Here is a 20,161-nt window from a genome sequence, read left to right as displayed (position 1 = left end):
ATTTTTCTGATTCATGAATTTAATAAACATTTGATGTCTTGCGCAAATAATCCTATACAAGATGAGCAACCCATTGATGATTGCCATTATCAAGAGCATATGCTTTAAATTTACGTCAGATTCTTTCATATGGTTAGTTTTTTTTATTCACCCTATTTTTTCTAGGTAAATCTTCATGTTTAATGATAATCTTAATATATATATATATATATATATATATATATATATATATATAAGATAACTACAGTTTGATAGCATTGATTTTTCAAAAACTTAAAAGAAAAAATAAAAAACGAAAATACAAACGATAACCCAAATGTTTTGAATTCCACTCATGCTTACAAATGAGATCAACAATTTCATAAATCCAAATTGTAAGACATACTAGGATCGGACCCGCGGTCCACCACGGGAGAATATTGGTTTACATACGTTGCGTTTAATATTGTGTGTGTTTTTTAGTAGAACGAATCGTGTAGTATACTTATCAATATTCATAATAACGAATTGTAGAGAAAATGTAAAATTGTTTATAAATATACCCATCGTATTAATTATGATTTACAAAATAGAATTTTGTGTTTTAAAATTCTAAAATTAGATGATTCATGGGAATTAAAGCAGTCAAAATAGGTTAAAAACCGCGGGTCGAGCCCACATCATCTCACTATGGGGCAGATTTGGGAAAATATATTAAACCCGCAAATAAACGGGCCATATGGATTAATTCGCAGTAGGTCATAGGTTTAATCGGTTTTCATCCGCGGGTTGGCGGATCAGCCCGCATATTAGTATTTATTGATAAAATTATAATTTATTCAACATGTGGTAATTTAAACAAACTTTTAATAGTATTTTTATTTATTTATTTATTTTAGTAGTATTTTAAATTTTGGTTACTTTAAAATTATTTAAACAAAATCCATGTACAATCCCGCAAATCCGCATACATTCGCGGGACGGGTTTGTATTTCATATATGCTACCCGCGGGTCGTGCGAACCGACTAACTACAAGTCAAAATATTTTTTGTCTATCGCAAAACGGACTTAACGGGACGAATCAACTCGCTTTGACAGTTCTAATGTGAATATTATTTAGTCATACAACAAAATGAATTTTGGACATAGTAATAATAAAATATGTATCTTATTTGTTAGATGAGAGATTGAAAGATGAAGTATAATGATTAAAAATTAATTATTATTTTTCATGATTCACAAAATTTAATAAATACTTATCATCTTGTTGAATAATTCTAAAATCGTATTCAATAAATCTTTATAAATTGAAAATTAAACTTCTTTGCTAAGTTATAGGTATGAAAATATCATAATTTCGATTTAATCTAATTAAATTAAAATTAGTTACATGGATTTCATATCTATTTAATTTACACGACCAAAATAAAAATATCTATTTAATTTACACGACCAAAATAAAAATATCAATTTAATTTATAAAACAGATGGGTTATTTGTGATAAATTTTCTAGAAATCTTTAGAAGCAAATAAAATATCTTTTAATTAATGATAATTGGCTAAAATGAGCGAAATTAATGACAAAAACGTTGATTGTTATGGAATTAGTCCCAAAAATATAGGGAAATTATTAATAATGCCCCCTTTCATATGCCCTTTTTTAATAATACCCCTTTTTTAATAATACCCCTTTAAGCTGGTGATTTTTAAAAATGCCCTTCAAAAATGTCTAAACTGACCAAAATACCCTTCCCCTTTTCAACCCTAGAATCAGATTTTTTTTTTGTCTTCCTCTCTCTTTCTCTTCCATCGAGCGGCTATCTCTCTCTCTCTCTCTCTCTCTCTCTCTCTCTCTCTCTCTCTTTCTCTATTCCTAGATCTAGATCTAGATTAGTTCCAATCGATCAACATAATCGCGCAACGATCTATTCCTAAATCTGTTTCTCTATTCTTAGATCTGTTCTCTCCCTTGTGATGTGTTTAATTTTCAACCTGTAACGATTTTCTATCGTTCTAAGCGAGATCTGCTGGATTCGATTTTTTAAGCGAGATCTGTATCTCTCTCTCTGTGTCCGGCTCTGTCAATTTCAGGTAACTGATCTCTGTTTTTTAGAAGCTTTATTCAAGCAAAATCTGTATATCATCTCTGATTATTTTCACTTCTGGATTTTACAACGTATTTTACATGCTTTTCAAAGGTTTGTTTTTTACTGTTAATGATTTTATTGCTTTAACTTTGTGTTTATCATCTCTGATTTATTCCAGTTATGGATTTTACAACGTATTTTAAAGGTTTTACATGCTTTTTTAAAGGTTTGTTTTTTGACTGTTAATGATTTTATATAGTGCTTAAACTTTGTGTATATCATCTTTGATTTATTCCACTTCAAATGTTTGGTTCCATGATAAAAGGTTCACACGAAAACACTCTCAGCTAGTATAGATCCTTGCAGGTTGAAGCAAAGCACCTCAAGAAAGCATCATGTGCATATATTTTCAAATAACCTGCAGATTGAACCAAATTACCTCACCTAGAGGTTCTGCAGTTTTGGGCATTGCTAAGAAGCTTGACAAGATGAATCAAACATGTCCAAACCCTCCTAACTCGTCTTCTGATACGATTGCATTCGTTGGAAAAGTAGAAATTTGATGATGATTTTGTTCCATGTTGTACGTACCACAAAGTACTTACTCAACTTGTATGCATATTTTATAAGTTTGTAACATAAGAAAATTCCATGTAACACTATTGATAGTTATATTTGGTGCTTTAATTGTTAAAGTGATTGCTATTATTATACAACAAGTGACTCAATACATGTGTTTGATGAAATAGTGATGTTAGTTTTATAAGGTATTTTAAAGGTTTTACAAGGTATTTTAAAGGTTTTACAATGTATTTTAAAGGTTTTACAACATGTTTTAAAAGAGTTTACAAGATATTTTAAAGATTTTACAAGGTATTTTAAAGGTTTTACAATGTATTTTAAAGGTTTTACAACATGTTTTAAAAGAGTTTACAAGATATTTTAAAGATTTTACATGGTTTTTAATGGTTTTACAAAGTATTTATAAGGTATAAGATGATTTATAAAACTGAAAATCATATATTTAAAAGTTGGCCAACTCTCTCCGTATGAGTGCCACATCATCACATAAGAAAATGACATGTGTCCGTCTACATTATTTAAATAAAAAATGAACCAAATTAAATGAGAAAAAAAAATAGTTCTTCACATTAAATCATCCATCAATCCTATTCTTAACTTATTTCTTTAAAATAAAAAAAATTAGAAAATTATATTACTAAATCAAGCACTACTTTCATTGTTCTCATCTTATTTTACAATTTTTTTTTATCAAGACTCGCTATTCGATAATAACTGAAAATTTATTTGTGTTGTAATTTAGTAGTTTGCTACCTAACTTTTTATTAGTTTAGTAATTTTACCTTGAGTGTGTTCTCGTTGTTACGTTTTGTGGTTCATATACGACTTTTCATATGACCAAAATGGGTCTTTTCATTTTTGTGCTTTATTATAATTTAGTTACATTTACATGCAAGTTTTTTAAGTAATGGGTCTTTGAGACGTTAGGTATACCAAAAAATTCAAGACACGACAATTTCTCTTATATAGCTATATGCAATGGGAAAAAAAAAAGCTATATGCAATGGCAGAAGATGTAAAAAGTGTTGACTTAAAATGACAATGTAGTTTTCGTCTTTTTTCTTCTTTTTATATGAAAATTATTGAGATCTTGTTCAACTTATATCAATCCAGTAATTAATTATGAGTCTATCACGATATGGCTGGAGTAGTAGATCATGAGAGTACATAAAACAAGGAATTGCTTAATTATGATCAAGTCACGCAAGTTTCAAATCATACTAGTAACATAATTACATATAATTATATCAAATATCTTATATTGTTGTTGTATTTATTCATAATAGTGAAAAAAGTATCTTAGATATATAAATAATCTTATTTATACATGAAAATGTATAAATTGATATTTTAAGTCAAAAATGAATTTAAACATAAAAATTGTAACTACATAAGATGGATCTGATTTTATTAACTATACAATAACAGAAAAAAACATAAATTAGTAACAAAACAATCAACATCAGTTTTTCTTAACAATTTTCAAAACAAACCCACGCGTAGCGTGGGTATTCATCTAGTATTTTATAAAGGGTTTTATAAGGTTCTTAAAATTTAAAGATTTTACAAGGTATTTTAAAAGTTTTACAAGGTTAAAGGTTTTACAAGGTATTTTAAAGGTTTTAAAATGTTTTACAAAGTATTTTAAAAGTTATTTTAAAAATTTTAAAATGTTTTACAAGATATTTAAAAGTTTTACAACGTGTATTTAAAAAAGTTTACAATATATTTTAGATCACATCCACAACACAAATCACAATCATTTCTCTGAAAATCTTATGAACACAAATCAGAAACACCAAAACCACATAAAACTCAAACTAAACAATATAATATCAAATCTTAAGATCTTTCCAGTTTTATAAATTAACACATGTACTCATTAGGCCATTATGCAAGAATCAAATTGTTTAATAATGGACAAAAGAAAGTGTTATTAATGTACTTTACTCGTGTGCTAGAAAGAAAAAGTGGTAAAGCAAAAGTAAGTTGACGAGCCTTTCTTCTCCAGGAAACAAAAGAAGTAATCCACTGCACATAAACAACAATCTAGTCCCATGATTCATCACTCCACAAACAAAAACAACAATTGATTTTGAAATCGAAAGTGAAACTGTGAAATCAAAATTACGCCGAAGAAGAAGAGATTAAAGAGGATTTTTGTGTGATTACAAAGAGTTGAGAATCCAGATCGGAGAGATTCATCATATTGATAGAAGAAGAAGGTCGATTTAACTCTCAATTTGACTCTCAACGGATGAATGATGAAGATTTGATCAGCAATTGAAATTTCGATTAAGAACCTGTGGGTGTGGGCGACGGCGTGCCCAGATTTTTTTTTTTTAATTAGGTTATAACCTGATTCAAAGCCTCATTAAGGGTAAAATGGTCAATTTCAAGGAAGCTATTAGGGAGGGGGCATTTTTGAAAAGGGGTATTGAAAAAGAGGCATTTTTGTGAGTCTCTCAAAAATATATGAACAAATTTATTATACGTAATTAATGTATAATATTGTTCGGAATATGCTTTTATTATTAGTTACCATAAGTATAATCAGATTTTATTTGATTTCCATAAATATTTGATTTTATTTCGATTTTTCATTATTAATTCGAATTTATATTCCAAAAAAAATTCAAAGATCCGATTTCAGAATTTCGGGTCAATTTTTTGATTTTAACCCGACCCATTTTCATTTGTACTTCTCTTTTAATAGTATAGAGATATAATTGATTGTAAATTTTATTACTGTAATAATTCTTATTAAAGTATACTTATTAAACTCATAAACTCTAATTTCTATAGTATATAGTATAAATGTGGATCCAAATATTTAAAATTTATTAAAAATTAAATATTATGATTATTTAAACTTTTAAAAAACTCTAACTTTATTAAACGTTTTAATTATTTATAATATTATAACTTTTATGAAGTTTCAAATATTATAAATATTTGAATTTTATAAGAATTTATAAGTAGTTTAAACATTATAAATATTTATAAAAGATATTAATACGAGACGGTATACTACGGGTGAAATCCTAGATATAAAAATCAAAATACAATTATGAAGTTTGGGTCGTATTAAAACTTTTATGAAGTTTCAAATATTAGAAATATTTGAACTTTATAAAAAAAATTACAAAAATGATGTTTAATTTCACGGAACGGAGTTATATAGTGGGACGGATTTAGATCGATATTAATACAGGATGGTATATTACAGGTGAAATCCTAGAATTAGCGATCAAAATACAATTATACAATCTTAAACACTAAATAAAACAAATACAACTTAAATTTTGATTTTTTAGTTATAAAATATTGACATGCGGTTTACCATATAAGTAGGGGAAATTCTAAAAAAATCATTTTTTAATTTAGGGAAAATCTAGATCCGCGGTATACCGCGGGTTAATATCTAGTCATAAAATAAAATAGAAGGGAAAAAAAAACTGAAAAAGACAATAAAAAGGAAAAAGAAAATGATATGGCTTGGAGTCTTGGACAACATAGAATTATTCCTATTACATAAGACAATAAAAGGGAAAAAGAGAATGACATGTCCACGGAGAATTTTTATTCTTCATCTAACCAAGAAAAACAGCATAAACTATCAAAGTACATTATAATATAAAGCTTACCAAATCAAACTTATGGATATATAGAAAACAGATGAACAATAGAAGACTAAATTCAAATTATATACTTCTATTGGTGGAGACGGATCCTAATCGGAAATGTCAACATGGATATACCAATAACAATAAGGCACGTCCAGTGTTGTACAAATTGTCTGAGCAAAGTCGAAATAAATTTGATGGTTTTCTCGTTAGACTTTTATCAAGTGGTAGTATAAAACCTTACAAGTGTGTCACGTCTAAATTCTATAAAAATGTTGGTTGTAAATGTTTATTCGTTGAGGTATTAAATAGTTTTGATTTAATGAGAAATTTCATGATATACTCTCAACAAAATATTTTGTACATGACAAATTCAAGTTGCTTTTTTTTTTTGGAACAATTCAAGTTGCTTTTTTAAGCAGCAAACATAATAGCTCAGAAATAAACTTTGTTTCTAAATTTAGCACATCTCCAAAGTTCCAAAAATAACACAAATTTAATAAACAAAAATATTCTTACTTTGGGGATGATTTAAAACAATGTCAAAATCGCCTAAAAACTAATTCCTAAATACTAAACCCAAACCCAAAATTTTAAATTATAAACACTTGAAAATTATTTTTTAGTGTTTGTAGTATTTTTTAACTAAAAAATTTGGTAGTAGTATGTTTGAGAGGAAAAAAACTAATGATAGTAATTTGGGAACAAAACTTAGTTTAGTGGTATTTTAGAGTTTTTTTTATAAATATTTTTATTTTACATTTGTGTCAACTAATGGTTTTTTTGGAAATGTGTGCAGTGTGTGCTATAATTGTCCACAAAACTTGTTTTAGTGATATTTTAGGGTATTTCTCAACCTTAAAAAGTCTTATTTTCAAAACCATATAATGCGATTAATATTTCTTTGATCAATTATGAATGTTATTTGTATATATTGAACCTAAACCAACTTAAATCTTCTTATATGTATAAATCGCCCATATTATCAAATATCAAAAGCATTTCAATTTCTTCGTATCAAGTATTTCCAAATTTATTTTAATTTATTATCCTCGCACTATGCCCAGGACAACAACTAGGTTTTAGATATATTATACTATAAGCTTTTTCAGTATTTAATTTTTTTTTAAAATGCATAATTTATTTATTTGACTAGAAAAATTAATGAATGACTTAAATTAGTATGGTTAGTAAAAATTTAACATCTCTAATTATAATTTTAAAATTATATCATAAATAAACCGCAATCTAAAACTTTATGATCATCTCATTATATCATCATTTATTTTGAGAAAGTCTTGTCCAACTTTATAACAAAATAGTTTTAAGATTTCTATGTTGAGTTGAAGTGGTAGAACCATATATTTTTTGACAGCTTCCTAGAAATGACTCGTCAATTCCATCTTAGACTATTATTAATTTAGCTCATTTATTTTTGGAAGCTGTGACGTTTCCATATGTTGACATTGCCAACTTTGTAGTTCCAGTTCTTATATAAGAGGGTTACTAAATATAATGTATCAAGACTTTTTGGTGTGGTTAAATTTTTGTTTGGTTGAGAACTGAGAAGTAGTCCAGAATCGAGAATGGAGAATCTTAACAAGCTTCTGCTACTCGCTTGTGCCACTTTCTCCGTTATGTCTCTTGTTAAGTCTCAAAATCAAGAAGGTATTTTAATTTTTACTGTCTTACTTTTTTCTTATACTTTTAATATTTTTGATATATGAATTATCTCAAACAAAAGATATCTTGTTCCTATTGTTACCCTATCATGTTTTGCCAGGATTCATCAGTTTGGATTGCGGATTACCTTCTAACGAATCTCCTTATATCGAACCATTGACCAATTTAACATACATATCAGATGTCAATTTCATCCGAGGAGGAAAAACTGGTAATATCGAAAATAACCCAGACACGGAATTTATCCCGAAGCCACATAAGGTTTTGAGATACTTTCCGGATGGAGTTAGAAACTGCTACAATTTGAGTGTGAAGCAAGGCACAAAGTATCTAATCAGGACTTTTTTCTTTTATGGAAACTATGACGGTCTTAATACTTCTCCAAGATTTGACCTCTTTCTCGGTCCAAATATTTGGACAAGCATCGATGTGCTAATACCTGGTGTACGTGAGGGAGCTGTCGAGGAGATCATTCACGTCACAAGGTCTAACATCTTGGACATATGTCTCGTAAAAACAGGGACGAGTACACCAATGATATCAGCCATAGAACTACGACCTATGCGATATGATACTTATACTGCTCGAACCGGATCCTTAAAGATTATTGAGCGCACCTACTTCGCCAATTCAGACAAGCTAATACGGTATGTCAACTATAGTATTCAAAGAGGATATTAAGGAACACAAAATAACAAATAACTCTCTTTACTGCTTTAGAAAATCTATCAAACCTAAAGCTTTCTTAGTCTCTCTTAAAACTCATAAGTTATGTCCCAAGCTTGACATCTCCTTATATAATAAAACAGTTGACTAAATCCAAAACTAATTAGGAATGTATTTAAATAACTCCTAAACACAACTTTAGATAACTTCTAAAGATCCCAAGCTTTATCTCCTTTGTAAATAACTTATAACTCAAGTTATCTTCAAGCTTAAGTCAACATTCTCCCACATTAAGCTTGAAGTCATCTTTTACCACGTCTTGACCACCATTGAGATCTCTCATTTTCTTGAACTTAATTCTTCCAAGTTCTTTTGTCAAAATGTCCGCCTTTTGCTCGCTCCCCGGAACATGTTCTGCTTCTATTTACCCATTCTTGATACACTCTCTTATAAAATGGTATCGCCTATATATATGCTTACTTCGGCCACGAAATACTGTGTCCTTGTAAGAGCAATTGCGGACTGATTATCAATGCGTATGGTGCATTTTCACACGATGTTCTAGCAATTTCACTTAGTAGATCTTGGAGCCAAATTGCTTGTTTTGCTGCTTCAGTTCCTGCCATAAACTCAGCCTCACACGACGATATCGCCACAACATCTTGTTTTTGCGAGCACTACGATATTGGACTCTTACCAAGATAGAACACATATATATGTATATATATATATATATATATCATTTGTACTCTTTCCATCTTCTGGATTAACATTGTGGCTACTATCACTATATCCTACTAACTTTGGTATTTCCACACTTCTTTCAAAGATTAAACCAAGAGTAGTAGTCCCCTTCATGTATCTTAAGCATTGCTTCATTGCAGCAGCACGTGATTCTCTAGGACTTTGCATATATCTACTTAAGACTCCCACACAATATGACAAATTCGGTCTTGTATGAAAAAGATATCTTAGACAGCCCACGTTCTTTCTATAAATCGTAGCTTCAACTTCCTTTTCATTCTCTGACTTTGACAGCTTTAAGCCGGTCTCCAAAGGGGTATGAACCGAATTGCAGATCTTCATACCAGCTTCTTCTAGAATCTTGAAAGCATATTGGTTTTGATTTAAAGCTATTCCTTCATTGTGCTGGATGACTTCGATTCCAAGGTAGTATGTCAATTTCCAGAGATCACTCATCTAAAACTTAAAAGACATCTCCTCGAACTTTTTAATGACATCTAAGCTTGTTCATGTGACAAATAGATCATTATACACGGCTATGACTAGGAGATGTTCTCTAACTTCCTTTCTATAAACGGATGGCTCCTTCGAACACTTCTTAAACTTATTATTCCATGCTCTTGGCGCTTGTCTTAAGCGATACAATGCTTTGTTGAGTTTATAAACCTATCTTTACTTCCCTCCTTTTCAAATCCCTCTGGTTGGCATACATAAACAACTTCCTTTGGTGCTCCGTGAATGAAGGCTGTTTCCCATCCGTCTGATGCTGCAAGATCAATAAGAAGCCTTATTGTCTCAATTCGTGCCATTGGGGGAATACTTCATCAAAATCTATTCCGTACTATTATACATACCTTTTAGCAACAATTCAAGCTTTATATTTGTTGACACTCCCATCAGAGTTTCTTTTGAGTTTGAATACCCATTTTATACCAATCGGTTTACCTCCAATCAGCAAATCCACGAGATCCCATAATACGATCCTCCCAAGGACTCGGCACTCTTGAGTTGAGCAAGGGATAAAGGTGGTTGTAAAGCCGTGATGATGGATAGATTTGAATGGATCGATGGATATCACAGAAGCTTGCGGAAGAGCTTCACGATACCGAGACTTAGATCCTTTGGATATACACACCAAAAGAGACTTAAGGGTTTTGCTGGATATACACACCAACAAGATGATCTTCTTAGAAAAATTTTTTAATAAAAAGAAAGATAGATTCTCATAAGAGATTACAAGAGAATATATAGAGGAGAAGAGAATGTAGAGAGACAAGTCTTGGAACAAGCTCTAAGGCTGCCTAAAAAATACAAGAGAAATTAAAATAGAGTTTGAATTTGAAAAATAACCCTTCAACTACTAAGGCCACAAAATTGTCTCATTATTTAGTGGGCTTGGGTCTTGAATCATCAAAATGGATTATATGAAGTGAAAACATAAGCCTCGTTAAAAACCTCCCTTTGGAAAACCCAGTGGGCCAAAACTAAAGGCAGGGAAAAAGAGCACTCATGAATCACTTATCCATTTTGATGAGGTCCTTGAGCATGGATCAAAACCAAAGAGGTAGTGCCTTGGCTCAAGTCATTTGGTCGGTCCCAAATGTGGTTAAGCATCCCTCCAATGGCTTGGTTGAATAGCTTAACTCTAGAACGAGTCATTGGACCAGTTGGTGCGATCAAAGCTTCCTCGGCTACAAGCTCCTCCTCAGCTACAAGCTCACGTTCAAGCTCCGGTTCATGCTCCACATCCTTAGTGTTGTCCATGATCATATCATCCCATGTTATAAGCTTCTCAGTGGAAGTAATTTCGTCTTCACAAGTGTGATTCTATTCCTTAAGTTCTTTTGCTTCTTGGAAGTTCCTTGGTTCGTTGTTCAAACAAAGAAGTAACATCTCTCCTTCTTTTTCAGCAAATAAAACGTAATCCTCAAGGTACTTTGGCTTATTAATCTGTCATTGTGTTCTTCTCAAACCAGGTGGAGAAGGGTAACATGTTTCTATAGTTTCATATTCTCCTATTTCATCATGCTCTATCTCGTGCCCTGTTTCATTGTCGTCGCCTCTGGAATCATAGGAGAGTTCCACATCCTTTAGGTTCTGCTATGTTTTGACATGCTCTCCTCTTTCTTGAAGACCATGATTTCTAAAATCTTGAAACGCAATACTGAAACTTCCATCTCCCTCTTTTGTCAAGTCGTTATGTTTCCAATTCCATCCCTTTGTCTCAGCGAACCCGACATCACGGCTCACTACAACCTTCTTTGCATGCAGATCGAGTAGACGATAAGCCTCTGATCTTGGTTCTATCCATAGGTGAACGAGCATCCTTGACTGTCATCTAGCTTTTTCAGGTGTGGTTTGTCTATTTTTGCGTATGCAATGCAACCAAAGATTATGATATGTTCGATAGTTGGTTTCTTATCTCGAAAATATTCATAAGGAGTCTTGTCCTTAAGGGCCCGTGTTGTAACTCTGTTCAAAAGATAGGTGGAATTTCTGATGACTTCTCTCCATAGATAGTTTGGCATATGCATATGCTTCAAGATGCTTCTCACCATCTCCATTAAGTTCATATTGCGTCTTTATACTACCTTATTTTGTTGCGGAGTATATGGAGCAGCGAGGTGCCTTTTGATGTTGGAGTCTACGTAGAATGAACTAAATTCAAGAGATAAAAACTCTCCTTCTTTGTCTGTTTTGAAACTCTGTATTCTTGCTTCAGATTCTTTCTATACCAAGGTTTTGAAGTTCTGGAATTTGTGAAAAGCATCTCATTTCTCTTTTAGTAAAGTCGTCCACATGTAGCAAGATTAATCATCAATGAAGATGTATGTGTTTCCAACGCTTGGACTCGGTGTTATAGGTCCGTTGAGGTCTCCGTGTATAAGCTTTAATTTCTTGGTTGCTTTGTAAGTGGTTGCTTGTGGAAACATTTGTCTAGTTTGTTTCCCAAGTAAGCACGAACTGAAAATTTCCTTCTCTAGAGTAATAGTCAGAGCTCCTTGAACCAGTTCTTTATCTATCATCGATTTTGTAGTTGCAAGATTCACATGTTCCATTCTTGCGTGCCACTTGCGTGACTTACTTATAGTCGTTAAATACAGACATGCTTTGTTTCTCAACCCCATCCAAACCTTGTACAACCGATTCTTGGACCTCTCTGCTTTTAAAAGTAGTTTTCCATCTTGATCAAGCATTGTCAAGTATCCTCCCTTTAATCTTATGTAACAGCTTGATTTTGTAGCCTATTAGAGGCTTATAATATTGCTCTTCAAATCGGGTATAACGTAGACATCAGTCATTACTCTTGGTCTTCTATTCAAATCGCTGAAAGCAATTGTGCCCTTTCCTTTAATATCGATGCGCGAGTTGTCTGCAAATCTCACTTTTCCGGTAATAGAGTGATCAAGTTGATCAAAGTATCTTCGATATTAGATCATTTGATTGCTAGCTCTATTATCTAAGTACCAAAACTCCTCACGTCTATGTTTGTTTTGAACTTACTAGGTACACAATGCTTCTCGTTTAAGTAGAAAGCTTCATTCATCATGAGTTCATCTGCGTCTTGTGTGTCTTTGTTACTACTCTCATGTGCTTCTTGTAGTTTAAGCTATAGGTCTGGGCAGTTTGAGGCAAAGTGACAAGTTTTATCACATCGAAAACACGTTATCTGTGATATATCTCTTTCACCGTACCGTCCACTGCCTCTTCCCCTGTAGAAGGTTATGCCTCCACGGCCCTTGTTCCTGAAATCGCCATGATAGTCTCGGTTTGAGTAACTTTTCCGAGTCTCTGTATTTGTGTACATACGTTTGCTTTGGTTGTCTTGAGTTTCTTCTTCAACTCATATGCGTTCTTCATAAGCTTTAAGGCGTCCTACGATGTCTTCGAAACTTATAGTCTTAAGGTCTAAAACTTGCTCAAAAGAAGCAACTATGAAAATGTACCTTTCACGAGGGAGACTTTTAGGAAACTTTTAAGAAACTTTTTGACTAGCTTTGATCCTTTGATGTTTTGTCCTAATGCAGCCGATTTTAAAACTATTTCGGACCATCAATGGTTTCAGAGTTTATCACCTTGAGACGATCAAATTCAGACATTAACGTTTGTAGTCTAGCTTCTTTTACTCTATCCCCTCACACATGTCTCGCTTTGATTGCTTCCTATACCTTCTTTGATGTATCTAGCTCCGACTTGTAAGACCAACGTCACGTGTATTTATTGAAACAATAAAGCTATGGCCATGTCATTCTTCTTGCTATTGGTTGCATTCGTCTCGATTATCTCCCAAGCCTTATGCACCTTAAGTTTGATCTTCATCTTCATGGCCCACACCGTGTAGTTGGTTGAGTTGACCATAGGACATTGAATTGAAGAAGGTCCTCTTCCTTCTTTCGGTATCCCCGTTGTGACGACAAGCTCTTCTATCCTCTCTATTCTCGATTGTTCTTATGATCTTACAAGACTTTTTCTGTTCTCAATTGCTCTTATAATCTCACATGAATTTTTTGCTCTGATACCAAATATAGAATTCAAAGAAGATATTAAAGAACACAAAATAAAGAATAACTCTCTTTATTGCTTTAGAAAATCTCTCAAAACTAAAGCTCTCTTAATCTCTCTTAAAACTCAGAAGTTATGTCACAAGCTTGAAATCTCCTTATAAAATAAAATACTTTGCTAAATCCAAAACTAATTTGGAATGTATTTAGATAACTCCTAAACACAACTTTAGATAACTCCTAAAAGTCCTAAGCTTTATCTCTTTTGTAAATAACTTATAACTCATGTTATCTTCAAGCTTAAGTCAACATCACCAGCATAACAAAATCAAGACTACTTTTCTTCTATACAATTGAGTTATATAACCATATGTTTTTTTTTGCTTATTGATATAGAGTTAATACTTGACTGTGGCAGTTATCCCGAAGATGTCTATGATCGTGTTTGGTTTCCAAATTTAGAACCAGAATGGACTCAAATAAACACAACCCGTAATGTAAGTGGCTTTTCTTATGGCTATAACCCGCCACAAGATGTAATTAAGACAGCCGCCATACCCACTAATGTCAGCGAGCCATTGACCTATACTTGGAATTTGAAATCCTCTGATGACGAGTCGTATGCTTACCTTTACTTCGCTGAGATCCAACAATTAAAGGCCAATGAAACTAGGGAATTCAAAATCGTGGCTAATGGTGTTGATTACATTTCTTATATGCCATGGAAGTTTGAAGCAGAGACCCTATACAACCCCGCACCACTGAAATGCCAGGGAGGGCTATGTCGTGTGCAGCTGTCAAAAACACCGAAGTCGACTCTACCACCCCTAATGAATGCTATAGAGATTTTTAGCGTCATACAATTTCCACAATCAGAGACAGATACAGATGATGGTATGGGGCCGATAAGTTTTTTTTTTTTTTTTTTTGTCAGCTGAAATTTATTAAAAGAGGATTAAATTATATCTCACCGGAAAAATAAATAGATATATCTGAAAACTAAGCCGGTTGAAAATGTTGAAATCCCCGGAAACTATAACCCTAAAGAGGGACACACTTTTTGGAAGAAAAAAAACCTAAAATGCAAACCAAAACCGTGTAGTTTTATGCATTATATATAAAATATATAAGTTCTTACGCATAGTTTATTCTTGATTCTTTTGTATTTTTGTTAGTCATTGCTATCAAGGACATTCAATCTACGTATCAATTGAGTAGAATCAGCTGGCAGGGCGATCCATGTGTCCCTAAACAGTTTTCATGGATTGGTGTAAGCTGCAACGTTATAGATATCTCCACACCACCAAGAATCATAACATTGTAAGAAAATTCATATTAATATACATTGTTTTTTTTTTTTTTTTTGGTTTAATATTAATATACATTGTTATCAATAAATGTATTTTTATATGTCTCCGCTCATCCGGTCATGCAAAACAGAGATTTGTCTTCAAGTGGATTAACTGGAATAATATCGCCTAGCATACAAAATCTAACTCTGCTTCGAGAATTGTACGTATCTACATAAATGAATAAAAGGAAAGAAATTCTTTGGATTGGTTAACATTGATCTCTTGAAAATTTATAGGGATTTATCGAATAACAACTTGACTGGAGAAGTGCCTGAATTCCTAGCCACTATCAAATCGTTGTTGGTCATGTAAGTTGTTTAAACATTATTGGGTTGTTTTTATTAGTTTCTAATGATATATATATCCACATCCACAGACACTTAAGCGGAAACAATCTTAGAGGTTCTGTTCCTCAAGCCCTTCAGGATAGAGTAAAAAATGATGGTTTAAAACTATTGTAAGAGTCTGTTTTCAGATGATCTTATTATTTTGATTATATCCACTCGTTTTTTATAATTAATTTCATCAATAACATTTTCATTTTTTTTAGTGTTGATCCAAATATAAAGCAGCGTAGACCACACCAACCAAGATCCTGGCTGTTGGCCACTGTTGCATCTATATCTTGTGTGGCCGTTATTATAATCGTGTTGGTTCTCATCTTCATTTTCAGAAGGAGAAAGTCATCGACACGCAAAGGTAAGTTAAAATAAATATATGATCCAAGTGTCGTTAGCTCAACTGGTAAAGATTCTAGGTGAAGCTTAGAGGTCGCTGGTTCGAGTGACGCTTGGGACGAAACTAATATTACATGTTGTGGTTTCGGGTCTGGGGGATGACGGGGTTTAGCCCAGAACCTCGTATTAAAAAAACAAAAAACAAAAAAGATGATCCATATTGAAGTATGAAATTCTCATGGATCTACAAAATTATGTTTTGCAGTTATACGTCCATCATTGGAAATGAAAAATAGGAGATTTAAGTATTCAGAGGTCAAAGAAATGACTAATAACTTTCAAGTTGTTCTCGGTAAAGGCGGCTTTGGTGTTGTTTATCATGGTTTTCTCAACAATGAACAAGTAGCCGTCAAAGTTCTCTCTCAATCATCAACTCAAGGCTACAAGGAATTCAAAACAGAGGTACTTAATTATACTATAATCTTCCACTTAAAGTTTGGACAATCATAAGTTCATGAATATAGTTATACCATGTTGTTGATATATTATTAGGTCGAACTACTTCTAAGAGTTCACCATGTGAATTTAGTAAGCCTCGTCGGATACTGTGATGAAGGAAATGACTTGGCTCTCATCTACGAGTTCATGGACAATGGAAACTTAAAGGAACATCTCTCAGGTAAATCGTTAGAGTATGATACAAAGATTTTTGAGTTACATGCCAAAGGCTTTTAAAATTTCTAATGATTTCTATCCATATTGTGAATTTTGGCAGGTAAACGTGGTGGCTCTGTCTTGAATTGGTCAAGTAGACTCAAAATAGCTATTGAGTCTGCACTAGGTTTGTCGAAAATTTATTATGTTTCTTTTTCTCAAGTAGATATATTCTTCTTTCTTCTAAACTTCATTTTTATGATAAATAGTTAACATATGAAGTTTTTTTTATATATATGTACAAGGAATTGAGTACTTGCATATTGGATGTAAGCCGCCAATGGTTCATAGAGATGTGAAAAGTACCAATATACTGTTAGGTCTACGTTTTGAAGCCAAACTCGCCGATTTCGGACTTTCAAGATCTTTTCTAGTGGGAAGTCAAACTCATGTATCAACAAATGTTGCTGGAACTCTTGGATATCTTGATCCCGAGTAAGTTCTAGTTCATATCACATTAGTATTCAGGATATGCTTTCTTGTATATGTTAATTAAACAAAAATCAAAATCCTCAATTACTTTTCTTGCAGATATTATCAAAAGAATTGGTTAACAGAGAAGAGTGATGTTTATAGCTTTGGGATTGTGTTACTTGAAATTATCACTGGCCAACCTGTGATTGAACAATCGCGTGATAAGTCTTACATAGTCGAATGGGCCAAGTCTATGCTTGCAAATGGTGATATTCAAAGTATTATGGATCCAAATCTCCATCAAGATTACGACACAAGTTCATCTTGGAAAGCTCTTGAATTAGCGATGTTGTGCATCAACCCTTCTTCCACACAGAGACCAAACATGACTCGGGTTGCTCATGAGCTAAATGAGTGTTTGGAAATATATAACCTTAGTAAAGGAAGGAGCCAGGATGAAAATTCAAGTAAGTCCACGGGACATAGCGTAACTTTCATCAGTGATATTCCTTCAGCTCGTTAATCTTTTCATGTTTCATCTATATATTTGTGTTTGAAAGATACATATAAGTTGTAATAAAGTCTGGAATGTTTAAAAACTTCTCATGCTAAGCAATTTACTCCTATTTGAATTACATTCATAAATATATGATAAACTAGGTGATTGCCCGCGCAAATGCGCGGGAATAATGCTGTGTGAATGGTAAAATCATGTGAGATAAGGGGTTGTTTAGGTGTTAGTGTAAGAAAATATGGTAAATTGTTTAGGGTTTAGTGTAATAAAATATGGTAAATGTTGAAATTAAAAAATTCAATAATATTATAAATGCTAAGAAAATAATAATAAATCATCTTCTAAACAAAATTGCAAGAAAATAAGAAATCAACGAACATCATCATTCCATGGCATTCTCTTTGCGTGTGACGATATGTACTTGGTCGTTTTCAGGATTCATGACATCCGATTGAGAACACCAGAAACAGTTAACGTTCAGTCGCCAACTTTAGAGTTTTGATTGTGAACGGAAAAAAACCAAAAAATAATTACCAACAAAGCATCTCGTCGGTAATATTGACTATTTATTGTCAAACTCATCAATCTGCAAATGATTTATACGTTTATCAAGTTGTCTTTCATCGGATTGCAGAAAACCGTCAATTTTGTATCTCTTGTTTTGTTATCATGGTTATAGCCACACTCATCAATGAGAAAATAATTTTTACGTTTATCAAGAGCTCTTTTATTACGTTGCTGAAACACATCAATTTTTTTTTTATCATGGTTATAGCCAAACTCATCAATCCGCAAATGATATTTACGGTTTTTAAAGGAATTTTTATAACGATGCAGAAAACCGTCAATTTTACCCATTTTTCCGTTATAATGGTTATAGCAAAACTCTTCAATTAGAAAATAATTTATACATTTATGAAGAGCTCTTTCATCAGACAGGAGAAAACCGTCAATTTTCATCTCTTTTCTTTTTGTTATCCTGGTTATAGCCAAACTCATCATCAACAAATGATTTCTACATTTATCAAGAGCTTTTTCATGAGACTGCATAAAACCATCATTTTTGCTCTTCTTGTTTTTTTCACATGGTTATAAACTCATAAATCAGAAAATAATTTCTACGTTTATCAACAGGTGTTTCATTAGGCTGTAAAAAAACTGTTAGTTTCGCTCGTATTTTTGTTATCATGGTTATAGCCTATCTCATCAAGCAGCAAATGATTTCTACGTTTATCAAGAGCTCTTTCATCATGCTGTAGAAACTTACCAATTTTGCTCATTTTTTTGTTATAATGGTTATAGCAAAACTTTTCAATCAGCAAAAGATTTCTACGTTTATCAAGAGCTCTTTCATGAGACTACAAAAAACTGTCAAATCTTCTCCTCTTTTTTTGTTATCATGGTTATAGCCAAACTCATAATCAGCAAATGATTTCTACGTTTGTCAATAGTTTTTTCGTGAGCTTGTAGAAAACCGTCAATTTTGCTCCTTTTTCGTTATCATTGTTATAGCCAAACTCATCAATCATCAAACGATTTCTAGGTTTATAAAGATCTCTTTCATTAGACTGTAGAAAGCCGTCAATTTTGGTTCTCTTATTTTGTTTTCATGGTTATAGCCAAACACATCAATGAGCAATTAATTTCTATGTTTATCAAGTTCTTTTTCATGAGCTTGCAGAAAACCGTCAATTTTGTTCATTATTTTTCGTTATTATAGTTATAGTCAAACTCATCAATCTGCAAATGATTTCTATGTTTATCAAGTTCTCTTTCATCGGATTGCGGAAAGCCGTCAATTTTGTATCACTTGTTTTGTTATCATGGTTATAGCAGCATTCATCAATGAGCAAATAAATTTTACGTTTATCAAGGGCTCTTTCATTACGTTGCAGAAACCCATCAACTTTTTATTTTTTAATCATGGTTATAGCCAAACTCATCAATCAGCAAATAATTTCTACGATTGCCAATAGTTTATTCGTGAGCCTGTAGAAAACCGTCAATTTTGCTCCTTTTTCGTTATCATTGTTATAGCCAAAATCATCAATCATCAAACGATTTCTAGGTTTATAAAGGTCTTTTTCCTTAGACTATAGAAAGCCGTCAATTCTGGTTCTCTTGTTTTGTTATCATGGTTATAGCCAAACACATCAATGAGCAAATAATTTCTACGTTTATCAAGTTCTTTTTATGAACTTGCAGAAAACCGTCAATTTTGTTCATTGTTTTTGTTATTATATTTATAGTCAAACTCATCAATCTGAAAATGATTTTTATTATTGTCAAGTTCTCTTTCATCGGATTGAAGAAAGCCGTCAATTTTGTCTCTCTTGTTTTGTTATCATGGTTATAGCCACACTCATCAATGAGCAAATAATTTTTACATTTATCAAGGGCTCTTTCATTACGTTGCAGAAACCCATCACCCTTTTTTTTTTTTAATCATGGTTATAGCCAAACTCATCAATCAGCAAATGATATTTATGGGTATCAAGGGCATTTATAAAGTTGAAGAAAACTGTCAATTTTACCCATTTTCCGTTATAATGGTTATAGTAAAACTCTTCACTTAGCAAATAATTTATACATTTATCAAGAGCTCTTTCATCAAATAGG

General features: G+C 32.3%; 1 protein-coding gene across 1 annotated transcript; it reads left to right on the top strand.

Annotated features, from left to right (window-relative positions):
• Positions 1-7,838: 7,838 nt before the first annotated feature.
• Positions 7,839-17,665, top strand: LOC9319902 (leucine-rich repeat receptor-like serine/threonine-protein kinase At2g14510). Its single transcript, XM_021030360.1, has 13 exons — positions 7,839-7,944; positions 8,060-8,606; positions 14,290-14,765; positions 15,047-15,191; positions 15,312-15,383; positions 15,460-15,531; positions 15,600-15,680; positions 15,774-15,922; positions 16,166-16,362; positions 16,453-16,579; positions 16,676-16,741; positions 16,860-17,049; positions 17,146-17,665. The coding sequence occupies exons 1-13, from the start codon at positions 7,863-7,865 to the stop codon at positions 17,549-17,551; spliced, it is 2,610 nt and encodes an 869-aa protein (XP_020886019.1). The 5' UTR covers positions 7,839-7,862; the 3' UTR covers positions 17,552-17,665.
• The last annotated feature ends 2,496 nt before the right edge of the window (positions 17,666-20,161 follow it).

This window comes from Arabidopsis lyrata (genome assembly GCF_000004255.2).
Source record: "Arabidopsis lyrata subsp. lyrata unplaced genomic scaffold ARALYscaffold_3, whole genome shotgun sequence".
Lineage (NCBI taxonomy): Eukaryota > Viridiplantae > Streptophyta > Magnoliopsida > Brassicales > Brassicaceae > Arabidopsis > Arabidopsis lyrata.
This window is presented reverse-complemented; position numbering and strand designations above follow the sequence as displayed.